Source organism: Oncorhynchus keta, chromosome 19 (assembly GCF_023373465.1).
Source record: "Oncorhynchus keta strain PuntledgeMale-10-30-2019 chromosome 19, Oket_V2, whole genome shotgun sequence".
Classification (NCBI taxonomy): Eukaryota; Metazoa; Chordata; class Actinopteri; order Salmoniformes; family Salmonidae; genus Oncorhynchus; species Oncorhynchus keta.
In genome coordinates, this window is record NC_068439.1 from 16,716,724 (window position 1) to 16,741,793 (window position 25,070).

General features: G+C 40.8%; 3 protein-coding genes across 4 annotated transcripts; all 3 read right to left on the bottom strand.

The window, feature by feature from the left end:
* Window positions 1-634: 634 nt before the first annotated feature.
* LOC118375519 (homeobox protein Hox-A9-like) lies at window positions 635-9,523 on the bottom strand. Of its 2 annotated transcripts, XM_035762111.2 has the most exons (3): window positions 8,463-9,523; window positions 2,044-2,185; window positions 635-849 (listed from the first exon to the last, which is right to left on the bottom strand). In XM_035762111.2, the coding sequence occupies exons 1-3, from the start codon at window positions 9,097-9,099 to the stop codon at window positions 774-776; spliced, it is 855 nt and encodes a 284-aa protein (XP_035618004.1). In that variant the 5' UTR covers window positions 9,100-9,523; the 3' UTR covers window positions 635-773. The 2 variants fall into 2 exon arrangements, with proteins under 2 accessions (XP_035618004.1, XP_035618002.1); XM_035762109.2 differs by lacking the exons at window positions 635-849; window positions 2,044-2,185 and adding an exon at window positions 6,905-8,068.
* Window positions 9,524-12,851: 3,328 nt separating this feature from the next.
* LOC118375510 (homeobox protein Hox-A10-like) lies at window positions 12,852-19,069 on the bottom strand. The gene is made up of 3 exons (XM_035762091.2): window positions 18,742-19,069; window positions 14,430-15,464; window positions 12,852-13,697 (listed from the first exon to the last, which is right to left on the bottom strand). The coding sequence occupies exons 2-3, from the start codon at window positions 15,325-15,327 to the stop codon at window positions 13,423-13,425; spliced, it is 1,173 nt and encodes a 390-aa protein (XP_035617984.1). The 5' UTR covers window positions 15,328-15,464; window positions 18,742-19,069; the 3' UTR covers window positions 12,852-13,422.
* Window positions 19,070-19,901: 832 nt separating this feature from the next.
* LOC118375513 (homeobox protein Hox-A11a-like) lies at window positions 19,902-23,018 on the bottom strand. The gene is made up of 2 exons (XM_035762097.2): window positions 22,100-23,018; window positions 19,902-21,275 (listed from the first exon to the last, which is right to left on the bottom strand). The coding sequence occupies exons 1-2, from the start codon at window positions 22,737-22,739 to the stop codon at window positions 21,043-21,045; spliced, it is 873 nt and encodes a 290-aa protein (XP_035617990.1). The 5' UTR covers window positions 22,740-23,018; the 3' UTR covers window positions 19,902-21,042.
* Between the last annotated feature and the right edge of the window lie 2,052 nt (window positions 23,019-25,070).

Consider the following 25,070-nt stretch of genomic DNA (forward strand, 5'->3'; position numbering starts at 1 on the left):
GCGAAAAGGTCCCTTTGTCTAAGTCAATTCAAATTGGAGGTAGGCTAAATTCGGAAGTTGCTTGGAATTAACTGTCGCATTAGGTAGTTCTCTGTTCAGGAATGTTATTTCAGTCGTAAAATATCTAATAGTTCCCAACCAATCATTTGTATTATTGAATAACATTTACAGTATGCATTTTCTACATTCAAAGATCAAATTGAGTTTCATAATAATACTATAGTGTGAATAGGTAGTATCCGTTCTTTTTCATGTGCACATAGACGTATGCCTTTTGTTGCTAGAGACAGTGTTTCACTAGCTTGTATACAGTACAATAAATAAGTGCTTCTCAACTTCAGCCTGCAAGTCGTTTCACCAATCCTTACTAATCTCTAAATTGATAAACAAACATGATGAACAGAGTGTGTCGATTCTATGAGAGTATACATCTTTAACATTTGACAAATACAAACATTTATGGAGTGTTTCTTTCATTAATAGCCTCTACGTCGCCATCTCCTTCTCTTGTAGGGGTTTCTGATGCCACACCCGCAGACGGGGAGTCTCCTTGCTCTGCCTCCTGGGTCTTGGACTGTCCGTTGTTTACCGGATTACCATCACCATCCTTGTTTACGTTCTCTGAGTTGGTACTGAGGTTTGAGCTCGAAGACTCGTCCTTGTGATCTTTCTTCCACTTCATCCTCCGGTTCTGGAACCAGATTTTGATCTGGCGCTCAGTCAGGCAGAGCGCGTGTGCTATCTCCACGCGCCTCCGGCGGTTCAGGTACCGGTTAAAGTGGAATTCTTTCTCCAGCTCCAGTGTCTGGTACCGGGAGTACGTCTGACGTCCACGCTTTCTGTTTGGATCTGAAAGAAAGAATGGTTTTAATCGATGTACAGATGCAGGATCTTAATTTGATCCCTCTTTTATTGTTGAGAATTTTCCTACGCAGCAGGAAATTGAAACTCCTAGAGTTTTTGAGACTTTAAAAGGCTTCTAAAGTTGGTCATTTCCACTTTAAAATGTCAGGCTTTGATTTACCCTAACGAAAAATGCATAAAGCCCTACAAGAAATGAATGTTAATTTACTATAATCCACATAATAATTCACATTTCCTGTTGCTGCAGGATTATTTTGTTGGAAACTGGCTCAAATTAAGATCCTACATTTGTACATAGCATTTTCCCACTAGGCCCACGAATAAAAAATCCTGCAAATTGCTCTAAAATCATGTTCTACACAAGCATGCCATATGTAATAACTCCGATAATAACTTGATACTGATAATGACACACATGACAATTATGTGATCTTGGATTCTTGGAATTTTTTCTATAGAAAATAAAATATTTTAAAAAACGTGCCACAGTCTGTAATTCTGTGCCATTTTTGCTAAGATTTCTTTCTCAAAATGTTTTCGGACTGTCAGTGCAGTTTTGGCTCAGACTTCCGTCCGTTACAAATGTTCCAGCTGGGATTCTAGCCTGTAGCCTATTGCTAATGCACTGCATGCCTCTCCAATTAGAAGCATGTGTTAGTCCACCGTCACTAGGTCATACCCACATCCCATAAGCAAGTACTACTGCTATTTCCATGGTCTTTATCAGACACTGTCCTGCCTACCAATTCCGTACTAATCAGACACTAGTATCAATACCACTGCTCCGACTGGTCTACTGATATTGTTTACAGCCACCACTATAGTTTAGTTATATCCCTGTGTACAAATAGGTTCCTGAAACTGATTATGTTAATCACAACTGCCATTCTGAGCCCAATCAAAAGGGCGAACTGCAGAGCGCACGAGCAATGATTTACACTACAATTTACAGCCTGGTATTTTACTGCCACATACCGTAGAAGAGCAACAACAACAAAAACAGCGGAAATGTCCCTGCACGATGAACACTACAGAAGCGGAGGGATAATGAATTTGTGGTCACACAACTAATTATTATTATTTTTGAATCGGATTATTTCCATGCAATACCAATGGCTTCACGGAATTAATTGCACCATTAATTAAGACAACAGTAAATTGTCCCATGTAAGATCATACCTGATGTTCTCATCCAGGGGTACATCCGGTAGTGTTTGTCCTCTGGCGAGGTGAGTGGACCCGGCACCGGCTGGATGCAGCTGTCCCCGAACAGACGGCTCTGGTCGAAAGAGCTGCAGTGCAGACTGTGCACGTCCGGCCCCTGGTCATAAGCAGGAGTAAACATCGGGGGGCTCTGGTAAATAGCATTGTTGACGTTGTAAAGTCCGGACAAGGACGTTGGGAAGGCAGGGGCTGCGGCACTGTGAACAGATGCGGATCCTTCTCCACTGGGTCGAAGAGCGCACGAACCCCGGTCGGCATTTGGGAAGAAAGAACCGGTCGCCGTATATTTGCTAAAAAGACCATCCACATAATAAGAGCTCATAGTTTTTCCTTGTGATTTGTTGGTCAGAATCTTCAGTGTCGTTTTTACGAGGTAGTGTGATAAATGACAGCAATACACCCTAGATTTACACCAAAGCACGTGATCCAGCCCTGTGACCGCTGTAGCCAATCTCCAGCAGGGCCAGAAATATCATTATGGTGCACAGACTACAGAGTAGAATTAACACACACAGACTACAGAGTAGGATTAAAACACACAGACTACAGAGTAGGATTAACACACACAGACTACATAGTAGGATTAACACACACAGACTACAGAGTAGGATTAACACACACCGACTACAGAGTAGAATTAACACACTCAGGCTACAGAGTAGGATTAACACACACAGACTACATAGTAGGATTAACACAGACTACAGAGTAGGATTAACACACACCGACTACAGAGTATAATTAACACACTCAGGCTACAGAGTAGGATTAACACACACAGACTACAGAGTAGGATTAACACAGACTACAGAGTAGAATTAACACACACAGACTACAGAGTATGATTAACACACACAGACTACATATAGGTGGGCTACATTTGATTGCTTGTCATAATCAACTTTACAACAATTTATTGTATATTACTGTGATTAAAATAATACCATTTACAATTGTAACCTTTATACATTGTTTCCTATTTGAGTTACTGTTGTTGTGTAACTCGTGTTTCCAAAAATCTATTATAAACTGGTTGGTTCGAGCCCTTAATGCTGATTGGCTGAAAGACCATTTCTTTGTAATGCTCTAATTAAGTTGGTAGACAGTTTTTAATAGCAATAAGGCACCTCGGGGGTTTGTGGTATATCGCCAATATACCAAGGCTAAGGGCTGTGTCCAGGCACTCTGTGTTGCGTCGTGGTTAAGAACAGCCCTGAGCCTTATTGCTTATATATAAAATGACTTTGTTGTAATGAGTATTAGAGAAAATTATTTTGAGTGCTAACCCAATGCTAGATGAAGCAAGTGATTAATTAAAAACATAAGAGTTAGGTAAGCAAATTAAGTAAGTCAATTTGAATACTCAAAACGAGCGGCATTTATTTGTAGGCCTACATTTAGACATCTACTACAATTGTGTTATCTAGCTTTCTTTCTTTAACTCTGAATTTATTATGTTTTATCTGCAATATGCTATGGCCTCATTTGGGCAAGTTTATGTATATTCTTTCTTATATTCTAATGAAAATGCAATTCTGTGTGTGTGATCATATAGACACTTAGGCTAAATTTAAATATCACCAAACATACTCTAAAACGCAAAGCCGATCACATTTTACAATATGCCATATCATAGTACTCCTAAATGGATTCAACGAAAGCAAATTGAACGCAAATCAGACCAAAAGCTACTTGTGTTGGACCATATTGCAAACGTTGAATATGAATAATACTTCAGAAAAAAGTGGAAAATAGTTTTCCACTAACTTTACAAAATGTAATTGCATCTTGTACTCTGAATCATATGTTGATATTGCATGATAATTATGTTTATTAAACACTACCTATGTTAAGTTTTCCTATAGGCCTAACCTAAAGATAACAAATAAACGCATTCTAACTATAATAATTAGGCCTACTAAAAGCCTGTTTTCTTTGAAGACAATCAAACACTCAACGTTATTTGCCCAGTAAAATGTACTTAATTATATAGATTGTCAATTAATTTGACATGTAGAAAATCTAAGTTTTAGGTTTCTTTGTGTAGTGTGTAGAAAATGTAAATATACCCATGAACAACATACTGTGTATAACTAGATTAAGGCCTACTATTTCGTCTATTTTTATAAATCTTTATATTATTAAATACTGCCCTGGATGTGCTTACGACCACAATAGCTAATAATATTGGGGCGGCAGGTAGCCTAAAGGATAGAGTGTTGGATTAATAACTGGTTGCAAGATTGAATCCCCGAACTGACAAATCTGTCGTTCTGCCCCTGAACAACGCAGTTAACCCACTGGTCCTAGGCCGTCATTGAAAATAAGAATTTGTTCTTAACTGACGTGCCAAGTTAAATAAAGGTAAAATAATCTGCATAAGAACAATTAGAAGTACAATGTTATAGAACGCAAATTATGCAGGAAAAGGATGCATCAACATATTAGGCCTAAACATGTCTAAACGTTGTATTCCTGATGAGCGCACTGTATTCCTAAACATGCCTAAACGTTGTATTCCTGATGAGCGCACTGTATTCCTAAACATGTCTAAACGTTTTATTCCTGATGAGCGCACTGTATTCCTAAACATGTCTAAACGTTGTATTCCTGATGAGCGCACTGTATTCCTAAACATGTCTAAACGTTGTATTCCTGATGAGCGCACTGTATTCCTAAACATGTCTAAACGTTGTATTCCTGATGAGCGCACTGTATTCCTAAACATGCCTAATCGTTGTATTCCTGATGAGCGCACTGTATTCCTAAACATGTCTAAACGTTGTATTCCTGATGAGCGCACTGTATTCCTAAACATGCCTAAACGTTGTATTCCTGATGAGCGCACTGTATTCCTAAACATGCCTAAACGTTGTATTCCTGATGAGCGCACTGTATTCCTAAACATGTCTAAACGTTGTATTCCTGATGAGCGCACTGTATTCCTAAACATTCCTTAACGTTGTATTCCAGATGAGCGCGCTGTATTACTAAACATTCCTTAACGTGGTATTAGACTTGCATTGTAAAACCGTAGGCAGGGTGTGGAATCACTTTGTTGCACTCTTAAACTGTTATGTTCCTGCGAGAGTAATGACAAAGGAAAGATTTCAAAAGAGGCCATTCTGAGGCTTGTTATGGAACATCAGCGCCATCCTCTGGTCACTACACAAACTTGCAGGGTGGAAAAGGTGCAATGCGCACAGAACTGCAATCACAGCCACCCGCTTAGTGGCCAAATAGAGAGAAAAAAAATCACATAAAGGAATGTGATTCTTGTAGGAACTGTGGCATTCATTGCGCGCGGTACTATTTCCAGACGGAATGTAGATTTAGAGGTCCAGTGGTTAGCATCGAGAATAGTATATCTAAAATGCCCATGTTGGCCTCATATACACTGAGACTAGGTCTTGCCTCATATAATGCTGTAGCTTTATTGCCCTTCCTCCAGCACGTCAACAGAACACTAGCTACCACCAGAGAAACCGAGCGAGAACGTTTCCCAGGCCAGGTAGAAACAAAGGGGCGCTCGAGTTGACCATGAGTCCGGAGAGCAACATTCGGGGAAACGCCAATAAAGCTGATAATTTCCGCTCGGCCTTTTGTCCATGCTGCAGTCCTACAGAAAGAGAGAAAACAAATGGGTGCCGAGTTCTGAAAACGGCCTAATTGTGTCTGGACGGCCATAAAGCCATTAAATGTGGAATGCCAGACAGTATAGCAGGCCAGGCGTTTTATTGCTCTTTCTCTGGCCCAGCCTTTGATGTTTGGGGTCCATCTGCGTCCTCGAGGCCGAGCGCGTCACAACACCGCTATATGGCTCCATACAACGACGGCTCCATACAACGACTACATACAACGAATGATGTTGTCTGAAAAACGAAGGGTGTTTCTGTGATTCTGTAATTATTTAGTTTTGCCAAGGTCCAGTTGTAGCCTATTCCACATGTCTCTATAATTTCAACTGTTGTTATTATTTGGTACACCGCAGATTTAAGAGAACTCCTCTAGGCCTATAGGCCAAAGGCTTGGGGAAGCAGGTCCACCTCAACCACTCATTCTAACTAGAAGATCATATCAAATAGATTGTAATTTGATTACCAACACCACAGCTAAATTCCACATAGTACAGTCCCCTCGTTGAACGCTCAATACCTTTGACCTCTCTCCCTGCACATATTGCAGGTTTTAAAACATGGCGGTGTGTCCATGATGTGTCCAGAAGCACGGGGTCTTAACTGAGCGGTGGTGTCATATCATAGCTGAAGAACAGATATCCTACAGGCCCCAGCTGTCGAACATTTCGACATCTTTCTTGTGTTGTGTCCTCTCGCCTTGCAGCGCTTTGCACCCCATAAACGGTTATAGTGGTAATTGTATTTTATGGCTGTATACAACTAACAATGTTCTCTGCCAAGGCGCGCGGAACAGAGCAGAGCTGCATGCACGGAGCGACGCTCGGGGCTTGCCTGTTTACCCTGATACAGAGACTTCAGGCAGAGCCCCCCTCATTAACTACACACACACACAAATACAGTGTGTATGTGCGTGTGTGTTTTGCGCGCGGTGTTGAAGAAAGAATGCCGAATGCGCGCTCACATTACTTGATAAGCCGTTGACATTTCAAAGTCAAAGACTCGAATTTCCTCACGGAAAATGAAATAAATGGTCGACTGTCATTACTACTAATGAATCTAAGTGTTGGCGTATAGGCTACACAATACATTTGGTAGGATGCAATACATTTGACTGTCAATATATTTAAGAATTTTATAATTTATTGAATTAATTCTTAGATTACAGTGAAATGTAAAAGCACAACAAATGATAAGAATTCAATGTGGCTGCATTCGCAGATATAATTTGTTTTATTCAATAAATAAAGTACAAATTACATTTGAGAACCGACGTCTCCAGACCATGAGGTATTCATTACGTAGCCTACAGTGTTTTTAAAATGTCCTCTCTCCAATATGTCCTCTAAATGTTACTCCCTGAAATTCAGACATAGTTTCCTATACAAGCGTTATGTTTCTTCACAACGGAGTCAGGTAAAAATGAAATAGGCTCTTGCAATTATAGGTCTTGCAATTATAGGTAGTTGAGAGACGTCTAGGTAGTCAACACAAAATGATTGTTATGTACCTTCTATGAATAGTATCAATAGGCCTATATGCATTTTAAAAAGGCTTTCGATACTCATGCACCCCCTTCAAAATGCTACCATCACGTTAGCAGCTTAGCAGCCAGACGTTAGCAGCCAGACGTTAGTCGATCACTCCAACGTTAGATCATGAATCAACGTTACCAGTAACTGAAATAATGACAGCAACAACAACAAAAACTTAATCACATTTAAAACTAAATTCATTTGAACCGGAAATACAAATATCTACAAACCAGAGAACACACACATAGCTATAAACATCCATACACAAATGAGCACAGAGAACAGGCCTACTAATACTCGTGTTACACAATGACACTTGCAGCCGAGGCCTTAATTAATTAACATCCTAATAACAATAACAACAAATGATGCGCACTGTTAAATTGTGCAATATAAAGGTAGTTGCATCAAACCGACGAGGTGAGCCTGACATGCTTTTTACAAGACACATAACAGCTTCTGTTTGGAATAAAACAATAAGACGACTTCTAAAAAAGACAGTATTTTCACATATATCCCCTTTTTGTGATATTTTTTACGTTCTCGTTCAATGAGTCATAGGTACCTATAAATCATTTTTTGGTCCACAATCTTTATTACATTTCTTCATCTTCATTCTGCGGTTCTGAAACCAGATTTTGACCTGTCTCTCAGTAAGGTTGAGCTGCCTCGCGACCTCGAACCTACGGTCCCGCGTGAGGTACGTGTTAAAGAGGAACTCTTTTTCCAGCTCAAGGATCTGGTGCTTGGAGTATGGACAGCGCTTTTTTCTCGTGGCGCTTGCGTGGAGCCAGTTAGATACCGGGTTATCTGGAGAGAGGGGGTGCGAAACGAGACTGGTGTGAGCCCGGTGCTGCTGGCCCAGATGTAATAAAAACACATGACCCACAAGGGACGAGGCTGATAACAAAAGCCCTGGAAATCAATTATGGATATAAAAATCTAAATGCAATCCAAAGTAGCAATGCACTCCTACACCTGACTGTTGCTGCTGTTTAAAATCTGAAACACATAGTATCAAAACATAGAAACGAGAGAGGAATATATTATTATTATATTATTATCAAGTCCCGATAAATGGCACGCCTCGAATGGCATATTTTCAACCACGCGCCCCCTCTGCTACTCACACATTTCTACGTGCATCCCCGCAGCTTTACAGAACATAGCATTACCAAATGTCAAAGTATGAAGCAGCACTTACTTGGATCGAGGGCCGGTTTCTCCTCTACCTCCCCGTTCAGGTTTGCGGTCTGGCCAGGTAGTGTGTTCTTGTCCACCGGGGACGCCGTCACAACTGTCCCGTTGGTGAAGTCGGACAGGAGCAGTGCGGTATGGGATCCAGGCAGCGCGCTGTCCACTCGTGCGCCCAGGCTCTCCGGTTTGATCCCGTAATGATGACTCGTTGGTAATCCGGTCAAGGGCAAGGACCCTGATATGGGCTCAAGCAGCCAGGACTGCATGTAGCGACCCTCCAAGTCGCCTGGAGCCGGGCCTTGGTGATGCCCATACGGGTGGTGGTACACGGATGACACGGCACCTGGAAACTGGGTCGATACATTGCCCCAGGACGGGCTGAAGACCGGAGCTTTCGTCGGGAAGGTGCAGGGCCCAAGCTCGGTGTGATCGGTGAGCGAGGTGAGCTGCCTCGCATGCTGGAGCCCCCCCTGACCGGAGGTGTATCTGGGCGCGGACAGCTCCTCGATCTCCGGCAAGATGAGGGAGTCGACGTAGTAGCTAGTCAACGTTCCAGATGTCGACATGACAAAAGAGACTTTCACATGTACCCACACATACACAGATACATACAAAAACACGCGTGCCACACACACCACACACATACACAAGCACTAAACCCGACTTTTACAAAATAACAATCTGAAGAAATCAAGTATAGCAACTTGGCACCACAAAGATCTACAGTCAACTAATAGTTGGGAAGCAAGACTGCCATTCGATTGGGTGACGAGCGCACGTGATCATAAAGGCTGAACAATAAAGGATAAATCAATCCCTTTGGCTATTAAATGCTCGCGGGTCTCTGTCTTAAAACGTAACAATGTCTAGTTTTAAAAGCAAATCATTATTATTTTATACAATTACTGCTGATATAAGTGTAGGGCTATGGAAAGGGAGAGTAGACTAAACTGAAATACCATTGGAAGTATCTGTCCACTTAGTATAGGTCAGCAAATCCAATAAATAATTCTCCCAAAACACACATTTAACGAGTATATTTACACATATGTTACAGGGTAATAAGCATTACCAATAATACTCACAACAAAACATACAGGAGCTGAACATAACCAGGATAACGCCGCCATATTGGGGCTTATTAACGATACCAAATGTCATAAAATGCATTATTTCTACAGCGCCAAGGAACGTCAATTATTCAGATATTCTTTCTTACAACTAATGCTCTGGGTAGCTTTCCATCGTAGCATGTAACCTCTTTCATCTTCTGTCAAAATGTTCAAACCTTTCATATTTTCATTGTCAGGAAACATTCCAAAATGAAAAGCTTTTACGTTCACGCCCCATTAAGCATAAGCTTTCAAAGGTGTGCTATATCAAGCTATTAGTTTGGTATTATACAATAATAACCTAATATAATATAAGATTAATAGAACCACAAGCCTGCTGAGAATAATATCTGACTAGTTGAATGTGTTATTTCATCAACATCCTATGACATTGTTATTATATTGCCTATTTGGAAAAATATATATATAATTTCTCAGTAAAAGTAATATTTTTTCAATAGCAAAATATGGAAAAGTTTTAATTCGTATAGTTCTTTTTTATAGAAAACAAATGTCTAAATAGAATAGAAATGTGTGTTGACATAGTAGTAGGTCTACCCGGTTAAGTTAATGTATTTACTGCTGCCTTAAAACAAAAACAAAAAAATGTAAAGAATCATTTTACTGTTCTAGTCTAATATTGTATTCTGTGTCCATGAATATCCAGGATAGCCTACATTCTGGTTATAAAACCGAGGAATTAAACAGCAATGTTCTATAACAGAAAATATATGAATTCAATCAATAACCTACATGGAAATAGGACTAATTGTGGCATATTTAAACAATTAAGATTCAACAAAATAAGCGACAATTATGGATATTCGTCATAGAAAATAGTATGCACATAGTAGTGCACGTCGAGCTGGCTTCTTTTTCAAATACAAATACTTTACCACTATTACTAAGAATTAGCCTACACATATTGTTTGCATCCGACTATTACTAGGAGTTCTATAAGCCTATTATGGGGCCACTATCATAATTAAGACCCTGTGTTTTGGTTTACCTGGATTTGAACCTTTATGTAAAAAAAAATATATATATATATATATTATCAAATTTCACCCTTTTATTTTTATGTCAGATGGTCCAGCATCATCCTCAGACAATTGTTTTTATTTTTGTTCTAATTCTAATTTCTCACTTCTGTTAAAATCCAGGTCATATGACATAATCAACCAAAACACAGGCCCCTAACCATAATTACCATTAGCACTATTACAAATAGGCTACCAGCACAGCAGTGCCAATTATGGAAGCCACTATGGCTAATGAAAAAATGATACACTATTAAGTAGAAAAGAATACGTTAACAAATACAGCATAATGTACAGAAGCCGTTGAGTATCCTCATAAAGTGTGATATCCCTCGAGAGAAAAACATCCAATTAATAGATAATTTAATAGTTTAAACATGGGGTTGTTTATTTCATCATTCAGACACATAGATCACGTTCTAATCAAATTTGAAAGCAGAAATAAAACTCGTTTTCAAAAACCGAACAACAATGGACAAACAAATACAACAAACCTAAGTCTGGATACAATATGATAAAATCTGAACTAGTATGAAGAGAGGAAATGTCGGCGTAACACGTTGTAACACTTCAAGGACATGTTCTCGAACCTTGCCCTACCATAGCTTTAGAGAACCGTGATAGGATAGCCCACAGAATGACGTGTTCTATTTATTACCGTGGAATAAAACTGAAAGCTAGGCCAACACCTTACAGGCCACAGGCGATTGACTACTGCTAAATAATCCACTCCAGCCTGTTTTCCCATACTGAAAAAAACGGTATAACTCACACCAATAACTGAAAAGATAGGCGTTCATCTACCTGGAAAGCATTGGGCCTACCACTGTGCTTAATCAGATAATGCTTGGTGAAAATGTATTAGAGACATTAGAATAAAATAAAAAGGCTAGTGGATAAATAAAGGCTATGCGCACTTAAACACAGCGCAGACAGCAACCTTCAAAAGAAAAAAAGGACACACAAGTGAATGCAATGGCACTTTAAGGCTGTAAACTAAATCAGGGTGTGTTTAACACGGACCCAGTATACCGCAGGGGTTATTCACTTATTTTTCCCGCAGATAACAGCTTGTCTGGCGGATCTAAATATCGCCATAAAGCCCTTCCCCTCTTTTGTGTCCGGGCTGTATTGCGCAGCGGAAGCATCCGGTTCAACTGCCCACCCGCGCGCCGCTGAGGTCGCTGTTGCCCACTCAACTTCCCCTTCCACTCCAATGCAGTGGTCGTAACCGAGGCCTTGTCTGGCGTCATTGCGTCACGAGTGAGAGAAAACATGCTTATCTATACGCTAAATCCAAGTCCAACTCGCCTATGGCTGAGCTTTTACCAAGATAAATATAGGACGCAGGCAATTCAGGGGCTTAATTTGATGACGAAAATAACAAGTGGAGTTTGTATAAATATTACTGACGATATGTTAAGATAAATACACGACAGTAAGTATTTCTCAACAGCTAAAGGAAATAAGAAATGTCCTATTGTTTATTCATATATTTATGTAAAAACAAATAACACTCCATCCTATTACATACAATTCAATCAGATTGCACGTGTCCCAGACTACGTTGACTGAAGTTTCGATGTAATAAACTGGGCCAATTCAGACAGTTTCCTGTTGTAGAGGTAGAAAATAGATCCCAACAACATGAAACTACCTAAACCACTCCACAGTCCGCTCCAGGCCTCAAGACGCACAGCAGCCAATGCGTAACGCCACGTCTTCTTCGGTTTTCATATCGATTTCAAACACCAATGTTGTTCATAACGAGCCTGTATTGAAAGTACCATGTTCTTTAATGTTCATTATCAAATCCTTGCACTGGAAACTGTCTTTCTGTTTACATGTTGAGTCCAGAAAACACAAATCGCAAACAACAAATGGACTTACCCATTCATCGAAGTTATTCCACTATTCCAATCACAAAATGAATGGAAGACTTTGTCCAAAAATGCCAAAACGCAATATTACTTTCTACCACTGTCTATTGCTTCCTCTCCGGCTAAACGTCTCTCTCTCGACTGAAATCAGTCTTTGGGGAGAGCGAGAATCGTCATATACGAGCAAGTCATAAAACTCTACAAATGCCGCCTTGCAGCGTTATAGGCCTATACAGGCAAAAGCCAAGCAATGTACAACGTCAAACGGGATTCCAAAATGCTTATACTATATTACAGAAAATGGCGAAAAATACAGAGGTATAAACACTGACTTCAAAAAACAGACTAATACAGTATATGTGAACTTATAATTTATTACGCAATACACAAAACACAATCTCATATGTACATAATGTTATACACAATAAAAACATTTTCACAATGTAGACTGCTCATGTACGTTTCCCTTAGTTCGAGTCTACACAACAAAATGATCCTCAACTCATCATAATATATCGGAACAATACATTTATAGGTCGACTCATCTTGTTCCCTCACTGTTGATAGATAGGCCTTGTGTGATCCACATTGCAAAATGCAGGGAAAGGGGGGGTCTGAATCATGTTGTTTCATGCAATCTACATTTTAAAGAAACTGCACAATATATGCAATATATTTGTAAAACTCAATTGTGATTTATATGTGTAGCTCCAATTTAGATAAAATGTCAACCATTATTTTACCCAAGACACCTAATCCAAGATGTGACAGAATATGAAGAAATAAGAAACAACCGATAACATTCACGTTTTACCAGTAGCTATACAGGACGATGCAAAGGCTTGCCTGTAGGCCTAAGAAATATGTGCCCTTTTCAACTTGCATTATAACTAAAGCTCGTTTAATACAAAGCTTATTAAAAACATTCAGTGTTATCACGAAAAACCGAAATTTGACGTGAGCTCCCGAATCCTGTTTTCCCGGGTCATTTTCTTCAGTTTCATTCTGCGATTCTGGAACCATATTTTGACCTGCCTGTCGGTCAGGTGCACACTCCTACTGATCTCTAGGCGACGCTCGCGAGTCAGGTACATGTTGAAGAGGAACTCCTTCTCGAGCTCCAGTGTCTGGTGCTTGGTGTATGGGCAACGTTTCTTCCGGCCGCTTTTTGCTGTTAGCCAGTTGGCGGTGCTCTCACTTTTTGAGTCTCCTAAAGGAAATGGTAGATACATGCTTTTAGGCTGACAGCTTGGGATGTAAGATAGGCCGCGCGCAAGCTTCTGTGTGTGTGTGTGTTGTGCAGGTCAATGGGTTGATATAGGCCTTTCCATAAGGAAGGTTCAACGGCCTTGTGTACTTTGCTTGAACTTAAAACATGTGCAGGTAATATTTCAAAGATATTTTATGAGATGTATAACATTTTAGACCTACTATAATAAGAACAAATATCAACAGACAAAAATAAAAACAGGCTTTTAGTAGATAGTGAATAGACATAGCCTACGAATGTTAGGCCTATTTTGAGCGACAGTTTAGTATTTTTTTGTCCAAAGAAACAAGGGCCTATAATGGAAACTCTATGATAAACCTATAGCCTAAACCGAAACAAATAATTACTTGTATTTTTTTTATAATAACATTGCTTTTTTCCCCACAGCATTTTTCTATTATTATTATTTTATATTATTTTTCCAAACCTTTCATGCCCGCTTGATATTGAAGGCATTAAAATATTCTCAACTAAAGCATGGTGTCGCCTCATATAGACCATATATTATCCCTGAATAAAAACACCTAAATGACCTCTGAATGCTAAAGCAGAAATCGGTCTCTCGGCAAGTGTTATAATCGTTTTATTTGTCGCCATACCTGCTTCACTATACAGTATGAAATAAAACCAACCGTGGCAGAGTGACAACACCTTTTAATGATCTCAGCTCACCTTTAGTCGTTTTCACTGACTTTTCCTTCTCGAGCTCCACCACAGCTTCCTCGGGAGAGGAAGGTTCCCCGTCGGAGGACGCTCGCGTCTCCTCGTCCCCCAGTAGGGCCTTCCTCTGCTGGGGCTTGGGCGCGTTACCGGAGGACAGAGCCTCCTCGGTGTCTCTCCTCCTGTGCTCCGCCGTGGCTGAGCAGGCTAAAGCTGAGGACAGCTGGGGTGTCGAGGTGTGGAAACGAGTTGGTGCAGGGGGGTGTAGGCCAAAGTGAGAATGAGAGGGGTTCGATTGGGCACCGTGGTAAACTTTATGAGAGCGTGCGTGCGTCTGAGACAAGCGGAAGTAGCCAGGCACGGGTACAGTACCCCCACCACCGCCGCCGTCGGTGACTGTACAGGAGCCTGAACCGGAGCCTGTTGTGGTTAGCCTCGAGTATGTCAGGTCTTCGGCTGTGGAGGCTTTAGGGCACTTCTGCGGTTCATAGAGACAGTACGCGCTCTCCTCCTTAATGCTCTGCGGGAACGAGCAGGGCGCGACCTGGGGACCCACAGTTTGTTGTTGGTCCATTCGGTCCATTCTGCACGACCTCTGCGCGTCCATCCACATCTCCATGCCTGACATATACGCGCCTGACGCGGCAGACATCATGTTTTGGGGACCTGCGTTGCTCCGCTTGCCTATGCCAGGGAAGTATCCACAGTTCTGTAGTCCGTAAGGAACCTCCGAGGCGGTGTTATGGGGCAGACACACGCCGCTGCCCGGGTAGTAGTGTCCCCCTGCACCCTCGGTCCGACCGCTGATCAGAGAATCCACAAAAAACGCGTTTCCTGCGGGGCTGTCCGAGCATGACATTATTGTAGTGTATTTTGGCGAGGGGAGAAGATAGCCCTTTCTGGCTGACATTTCTTGTGCAAAACATGCTGGATATGATTAGATGTACCCCCCTCTCCGCTGTGCAGACTCTGGAGCCAATAGGAAGGCTCGGATACGCAGGGCCCCTCCCCATCCACGACCACGTAGCAGCCGGGGCCATCGAAGGTCTGAGGAATAGAAAGGAGAAAGCACAGCAATCAGTGCGTTTCTCTCATCCCGCTTTAATGCACCACCATAGCGCCGACGGGGCGAGGCCATATGTGCAGAATGCAAACATTCGAAAATAAAAAGTAGTCTTATGCGCACCCATGCATGCGCAAAGGGGAGTTCGGCAGCATATGTTCCGTATCAACTACCAATTCTGTTTTCAGCATTAAGAGAAGTACGTCTTATCCCTTATTATTTTGAACTGTGCGTAAAATAAAATAAGCATAAGGTTTAATTAATCAAATTATTAATTTGTCTTAAGCCCTATGGCTCCCTGTAGTTGATACTTTATATGCGTATATATCACACAATAAGACTAAATGGAAACCATATTCGTTTTAAAACCAGACGCAACAACAGGACCAATAAAGGAAAGCCTATATAAGCTACTAAATAATGACGTGTTCACCTCATCATTATAACACAATTAATATGAAATAAAAATTACAAAAAGTATTTGAAACCCTATTTTACACTGTAGGTTAGTGACCTTTAAAGATGACTTTGCAAAAGTTTAGAGACTTCAAGTGTTACATCCATCAACTGCAGATAAGGCTATGCGTTCTTCCTGTACTAAAATGAGAGGTTTACAAGGTTTAACAGCCCTCAGATGCTGTTTAATCGATACTAGACTAGATACAACTAGGTTACATGTACTCCTTATATAGCTAATTTAAAATGAACGTTGGAAAAGTAAAACCAGCACATTAAACCAAATCAAATAAACAACCACTTTGCAAGTCATTCGCGCCTATAGCCTACACCTTTTCATGCGCACACAGTGTCGACAATCCTCCCGAACTGTAAGTGACAACTGTAAGCCAACATTAAGGTTCCCTTCAGGTTTAAACAGGTACCCTAAACAGGGCGTAACAAGACGCCTACGCGTTATTTTACAGTGATTTAATATAAAATAGATCACTGCGTAGGTCTAATTAATTGACAAGTAAATGGATTGTAGAAAGGTAAAACACCGATGAAGACATTAGGCCTAATTGGCAGGAACATTATATGCTTTACATACAGCAATTTTCTCCGTGTTCAAATGATTCGTTTCTTCTAGATCTATTTATTATATAAGATATACATATAGGGACATCAAAACAGACTGTATATCCGACCAAATAGCAGCACTAGATGATTCTGGGAGTCTGGTTAAAGCTAAATCATTGTCAATTTAGCGTCGAAGGATGATGCAGTAACACCAACTGATGTTTTTGGTTACAAATAAGCCTATGTGTAGCCTCGATGCCTAATAGCGTGTTACAAAGGCATTGTAAAAGAAAACTATGGATGCAGATAATCATTATGCGTTCATCAAATATAAAGGTGTGCCATGTCCTATATAAACCTACGCTTTTTTTATTCACACAATTCACCACCCGTATAACATACATTTGTGGACATCTAATTGACATGCTGTTTCAACAATAACAATACATTTTTCTCAATTTTGCATTGAGATGGACACCGCAGAGTGAAAACAGAGCAGGAGGTCCACAAGCCACCTGGCACGGGTAATGGTCAAAACCGGCCCAGATTAACTTCAACCTGGAGAGAGAGAGAGGAATGGACGCATCCAAATGGAGGGAGACCGGTTGAGGCCCTATAATACCCCAACGAGACAATGGGAATAACCTGAGCAAGTAAGTAAACATGGTGATTTAACCCCCCAAAACACAAACGTGCCCTTAAGTGTAGACCTAAAAGCAATTTCTGCATCGTTACTATAGGCTTATAGTTGTGGTTTAGGTCTAGTGGGATAATAGTTCGATGGTAAAAAACAACAACATTGCTGTCACGAAAAATGACATCTTATTCATTATGTCTCCCAATTAAACATAGAAGTGAGACGGGTAATAGTTCTATCAATTCTAAAGTAACGTTCTAAAGGAACGAAAAGGTTGATATGGTGCATAACTAGGGTTGACTATATATACTGTACATATGAGGAGGAGGGATCCGTGCAGCTAACATTATTTGCCTGTTCTATAAACTGAACAGTGAATTGTGCATTCCATTACGAGTGAACTTTAACTACCAGACAAATCAGCAAAAACACCATCAGCAAATATATATATGATCTTATAAAATATCAGCCATTCGAAATTCAATACTTAATAATGTTGACGTTAATTAATTATGTGCACATGCAGCTTTGAAACAGTTGTAGTCAGCACACACACCCTATGCTGCTGTATCGACGTGTAACCTAGGCTATGTTATATCTCCGTGTTACAGTTATTAGCCTAATTGCGGCTATTAAATCTTCATTTCACAGCTGTCCAGCTATCATTTCCCCTAAAACAGTTTACTCTGAACAACGCTTTGATCAACCTCATATGATGGTGGCCGGGGAGGCCGTTTCGGACGGATCATGTTCGTCGCGAGTGCAGTTATGAACAATAATGCAGAGTTTTATTACATCCAGCGGAAGCATTTATTTTTCACGAGAGACAAAGGAGTAGTAGAGGGGTGTCCACGCGCATTCAAGAGCCGTGGGGAACCCCATCCGCACCTTGGAATGATACCGAATATCCCCCTCTCTAGCGTCTAGAACAGGAAGGAAAGGAACACACGTTTCTGGCGTATCACAATCAAACCTACTTTTTCAATCACATAATTTATACTTTTGGCACGACCCAGAGAGTAATGCCTTCTGGAAGGACACCAAATGCAGATTGGTTCCAAAAAGCCCAGTGAGAGTGGTGATTTCACAAGTGATTGTTGTGATTTAGAAGGACCAACTAATCCAGATCATTAAAAAAAAGTTTTATAAAAAACACTGAAATGAATAGATAATGATGAACTACTTTAGATAAGACATTCACTCCCCTCTTTCCATGATTGTGAACAAATACTTTCAGCCTGTAATAACCTTGATATCTTAAAGTAGGCCTGTTCTATTGGATATTTGGGACAGATATTTTGCGATATATTTTTGGGCCATGCTTATACATGTAAAATATACAAGCCTAACAAATGTAGCAGAGCACGTGTTGCTAGGCTACTACATTTTATATCTTACCGAGGCCCTCTACAATTATACTGCCAATCATGCTCTACTGCTGACCACCATATTGAATGTGCAACCTAATGATCAAAACAGCTAAAGGAAAGTAACGTTACAATACAGTTGTACTTAAATAAACTGTTCAAATAATCTACTTCTGAAAACAGGAACAGCCAGCTCTCTCACATAGTATGAGGCTTTGTTCTTTGTTTGAGAAAATGTACCTGCATTGCAAGGTATTGTATCCCTCGAGAATCTTGAAGGTTTCTTGTGCTGGGTTCGAGTTCTTGCAAACAAAAATATCTACGACAATGACATTGATCTCAACAGCGCCGCACTGTGGCAGGAAGAAGCGTCTCCAAATGAGCACAAGCCCCATGGCCGCTACTCTGATCCAAGGAGGACAACCTGCGAAGGGGGAAAAAACCTTCTCAAATGAAGTCGAAACGGCCAGTGAGCAGAGGCTTTTCCTATCCGTGCTCTCCCCTGTCCTCGCTCTCGCCTCCTTTGTAAAATAATTGATAACCTTGGGTCTCAGACGGTTTATTGCACTGCACTCCAACTGTACAAATGCTCCAGACTCTGAGACAGATTTTATGGCCGCGTTGCTGCGGCAACGGGGAGGATGTCCAGTAATTAGGGACGGAATTCCAGCGCGCAGTAAAGGATGCGCCAGGCGAGGTAAGGCCGGAGAGAGGCAACCATAAACTTCAGCCTCTCTCTCCCTGCGTTTATGGCCCTTTTGACTGTCATATATGAACGCCATTGCGCTGCGGCTGGCGCTCATAAACAGAGTGATAATAACAGCAAATATCGCGATGCTCGCTTAGGAGGATGTTGTGGAAGAAGGGATGATTTTAATCCAATCCATGAGACACATGTAGGTGAATGAAAATGAGATGTTTACCACAGTGTTGTGGGTAATTGAGACAAACATATTCAAAGTTCAAAGCCAATAAATGAACTCCATTGAATGATAAGCCTGAATGATGGTAGCCTATACGTCAGTGAGTTCAAAACGATTAGTGCCTAGATGTGCATGTCACCCTATACAATTGCAATGAGCAAAGGTCATTAGAAAATACAACCTGACACACATAAGAAATAGTAGCCTAACGTTTAGGTGCATATCAATATTTACGATTGGTAGCTTGATGAAATATTGGTGTTAATCAATCAATCGCTCACACAAATATCGTTTCCACGAATAAGGTTTCACATTCGAGTAAGTAACTCTCAGTTTGAAATATTTAAATAGCATTTAGTCTTATTTCTTTGTGCTTAAAATGTTAAGAGTTGTGCGTAAAAGGCCTGTGTGAAGGTAAAACAGCTTTCAAAATAGTTTCCAGTCTGAGTAAAATAACCAGTCACATTTGTACATTCCTTCAAAAATGTTTTCATTTTTAATTTCGAAATATAGGATAATACAGAATATTTGGGGCATACCAAGCAGTTGATCCAAGATTATGTCCCTGACAATATATTTCAAAACGCTTTTCACGTTCATGTTACTGCAACAGAAAACAAGAAGACCTGTGAATAATAGAAACAAATATTTCGTCCTATTTGAACAAAACCTGGATGCATATTGGCTGAATCTGGGTATCGAAAGACTGCGGCCTTGTTGCGTACATTACCTACCGTAGGGTACAATGAGGCTGAACAAGCTTATATCAGGTTCTGTCTGTATAGGGTTAATATTCTCCTCATTGGGTTTGTCCGTGCATTAACATCAAATTCAAAGCCAAATTAGGTGTGGTAATCAAGTATACAAAATATAAACAGATGTTACTACATGTGTTGTAACTATTACAATGGCCTAGTCACGGTTTGGGGTCAACACCATTTAACACCGGGTCCTTATTATTTTGCTGATAGAGCTTCGCAGCTGGTATTTAAAAGTGATAGAAAATCAGTGGCTGCAAAATAAACAACCTTACGAACAGAGACAATGTACAATCGCGCTCTTCCAAGTCTCATTATTTGGTCACACCAATTAATGAATTAAAGTCATAGCCTCATTTATGAAAAGCACAACAGCACATATTGTCTGCCAACAAAAAACCTATACCACGTCACCACTCGTACGATTTTACTAACAGAAAACTTCATTTACCAGAGGCTTTTCGATTACAAAATTAACCCGACTCAGTCATTGTTAGACTGGTAAGGCTGTCCGCACTGTGAGGCGAAAATGAAGGCAATAGACCTATTGTGGCACAATATTATTAGGATACACAAGAAACATAGTCTTGGTGAGGACAAAATCGGCAGAAATATATTTTTAAAACAAAGTCTGATGGCCAAAATGCCGTCAGTGTGTCAATTTAAATCATGCTCGTTCTCAAACTGTTGGAAATCAGGAGAGATTCTGCTACCTGTCCTCGAACTTGAAATTAACAGTTGAGCATCGTGTTGCAGCTGCAGACAGTTGTCGTTGTGTTGTTTCTACTGCTGCCACAAACGTCAGGGATAAGAGACCACAGCGAGTCAATAAGTCTGTAAACGCATATGGCAAGTCACTCCTAAAGCAGCGGGTTCGTGGTGTAATAATGTAATCTGTCCCTGCTTAATTTCTTTTCCTTCATTCTTCGGTTCTGAAACCAGATTTTCACTTGGCGGTCGGTGAGGTTCAGCATACGAGAGAGCTGCAGTCTCTTCTCTTTGTTGATATACACACTGAAAAAGAACTCCCTCTCCAGTTCTCGGATCTGATATTTTGTATAAGGACATCTTTTTTTACGAGTCCTCTGTCCACCTAGAGAGGAGAGAAGAGAATGGCGGTCACCAAAATATACAAATAGCTCATATTATCCATGACTATGCTCTAGGATTTATAGGCATTGTTGTAGGCTTTTGGGTAGTCTATAATTACGCATGTGGTCCAAATCAATACGACGAAATACATTGTTATTGCCTCTTAATTTCTATATATTATTTATGCAGTCATTTCAATTACAATACGAAGCCATTAAATAGCATATGCAGTGTTGTGGATACGAACACTGCATATGCTATACATGATAACTGTTTTCAGCATGCATGTAAGGCTATAGACGAAATGTAATTCATCATAAAATAATATCAACAGTAATACCACATCAATAGATTACATTTGATTTCTCACATCAGGAACATGACAAATAGCATACTAGTGCAACACACACACTGCCAGACTGCGTTAACGCACGATCTCCTATGTGCTAACCCCTAAACCAGAGGCATCCCCTCATTACACGCAAGTAAGTGCTCTTTTAATGCTAAGAAACCGTGAAACTAGGCTACATTTATGATGAATGTATGGCCGGGAATATTAGGTCTACGTTACAATTCACAGTGATAACTACGTGTTTTTTTTTAAACTTTAGGGAGTGTTAAGAAAAATCACTAGTTCTGATTTCTTTCACGGCCAATTTCAATTCCAAGCACGTGATCCTGAAGTTTATAACAAAGTTTTGTTGGGGAAATCTACAGGCCCTCTATAAACCTTATACGCTTATAAAACACCATATAAAGAATTTAACAGCAGCGCGCTAGATTGCAAACTTTCTCTCATAACCAGGGTGCTGACTTAATACGTACTGCTGCTGCTGCTGCTCGATTTCTCCTCATTGTTGCCGGAAGAGGACTCTGGACTGCTGGTCTCCTCGCGTGGCTCCTTCCCCTCAGTATCCCGGCACGGTGGAGCGTGCTCTGCCACGGAGTTTGTTTGTTTCGTGGCCGTTGTGTTCCCTGAATAGTCGTTAGACGACGGCGTTTCCGAGGCGTTGCCATATGCTGTCTCGAAAAACTGGTCGAAAGCTTGGGGCAGCACCCCATTCCTGCCAACGTTTCCGTAGAAATTGGACGCTGCAGAACCCGCGCCGGAGTGGTGGTGGTACGCGGCAGGGTTGTTTTTGGCAAACATTTCCCCCATGGTGGGCTGCGACGACAGACAGTCCCGGTGAACCATGTCCTCCGTGGTGGGATAGCACTGGGGCTGGTTCCCCCGATGTGTCCATTTACCAGACGCGTCAATGGCAGCATAGTCCCTGAACGTCACCTCTCTCACAGGCTGGACTTGCGGCAGGTTAGAGGCGTACGAATATGTTATGGGGCGAGTAGACGGGGTCTGGGACAAAAATGAGGGTAGACCGGAGAAGTCTGCCCCCGCCGAGACGTAGTAGGTGCAACTGGGCAAATACATGTTCGAACCGACAGGGACCAGCTCGTCAAAATCCATAATTCCTTCACTCTACCACAATCTGGGTCATGCCTCTATAGCCGCCCTTAACATGGCTCTGGAGCGCCCTGGCTCGTGCCTCTTTGAAGCTGGTTCGCTAGGCAGAAATTTTGAGACGTAAGCTGACGTGGAGAGCCAACTCCATCCATTCCGGGGAGGCGTGGGTCACGTGACCAACAGCAGAAATGGACAGATTTCCTGTGCGTGTGCGAGAGAGAGAGTTAACGGTTATTTTTTTTATTTAGCTTTTGTATATTGTCTATTTCACTTGCTTTGGCAATGTAAACATGTTTCCCATGCCAATAAAGCCATTTGAATTGAATTGAGAGAGTGAGGGAGAGAGGGTCGAGGGTGTGTGTGCTATGAGAGAGGGTGTATGTGCGGGTGTGTGCACGCGCGTGCGCGAGCATCATGGAGAGTGAGGACTTGTTCAGTGAGTGAGTGTGTGAGTGTGTGTGTGTGTGTGTGAGTGAGTGAGTGAGTGAGTGAGTGAGTGAGTGAGTGAGTGAGTGAGAGAGAGAGACATACTGCTGGTTGTCCTGAAGCTTGACATTGGTGGTTTATCGCCATGTCGGTCTAAAATGAATTCCCTTACATGCAGCAAGTCAGAGGGAAAACTATAATTGCATAGGTTGTTAAAATGTAGGGAAGTGACATATTTCTATCGAATAACTAACCTGATTCAATATCAATTTCACATATGCTATGCGCCTTTCGACATCCAATCTGGGGGGGGGTACTGGTTGAATCCATGCGTCTTGTAAGCTTTATGATATCCATGAGGGTTTGAAGATGTCTTTGGAAATATTACACATTTGAGGCTTGCCAACAATATCTGTATCCTCTCCTCTAAACGTGTAAGTACATTTCATTCAATAGTAAAATCCAAGACTATTGATTATGCTTTTGCAAAAACAAAGACAGAAAAATAACATTTCCATGCGATGTTTGAAGTTTGTGACTGAGGTGTGTGCTCATACTTTACAACATTCTATCATGACCGTTTGGCTTCACGGCAACATTTGTCAATCAGGGTCATGTTCAAGTAAGCCTTGATGTTTGGCCCTGCCTCCGGTCAGGTGTCAGCGACGCAACGACCAAACAGACATCTTAGCCATGCAACAGACAACACCAACAGACAGCTCATATCGACGCTTGGTTGTTAAAATACTCCAAACCCGTACATCACCTGCATTTTGACACGTAAAAAAAGACGGAGGTTTTGTAAGCGGTTTTTTAAAAAGTTGCCAATATTGCACAATGTTGTTTACGACAGCGATAACTGAGGAGGCACCGGATCAATACTTCATATTTGAGCGCAGTAGGTAGAGAGAGATAAATGCCCATGAATTGATTGTGGGTGTCTGTCTGGATATTATAAACACCCAGCGCTAGACCAACAATAGGCTAGTTAAAAATTGACGTTTGTTAAATCATAATAGGCCTATGTTAAACTAATTGTAGTTCGTTGCTAGTTAGGTTGCGTAATTAGGCCTCTACTGCAAAATTACTTTTGTTTTCAACTTGAACTCCGTGATCTATGAATAATATACGAATATAGGTCTCCCCGCCTGTAAATAGCAATATTATCCAGATTGCACAATGCGCAAAGTGCCGTTTTACGCACATATAGGCCTATTTCTAGATGGAATGAGGAAATAGACATCTTTTTCTATGACCTGCAAGACATTGTGAACTACAATGCAATTCAGTTTTACAGTCCAATTCCGTTGAACAGACTGAGCACCCCTTCAGCGGCCCAGACAATAGTCCAGACAATATTTGAAATAGCGTCAACACACTACAACTATCTGCGTTGTGGAATACATTGATGTTTAATCAATAGCCGATTTGTTTTGAAAGATTTCTCCAGACGTTGTCCTCGTTTAAACCCAACTCCACGAGAAACGTTTAAACAACTTTTATGGGCTCCATGGACCTATGGGCAATAATTATGTTCGAAACCATTATTCATTCTAAAGATTGTTGGGTAAACATTTATTTCCTTATTAGCACATGATGTATAGACAATCTAACCAAAGGTGGAACACTAGTAAAAAAAGGTTCATGTTTAAGCATTTAAAAAGTATATATCGTTATCTCATAATTAGGCTAAATACTATAGATTGCATTTTCCTCACGAGTATTGTACCCATTTCCCATCTATTGAATATAATTAAACACATAGGCCTATGAATTATTAACAGCCCAATAAAGTGTATTAGGTTATACAATTTACTTGTTGTAATGAAATACAATACATTTTGAATAAGCTACACGTGATGATACATGTTCAATTAGATTATGTAGGACAGTAGGGTATTATCATTT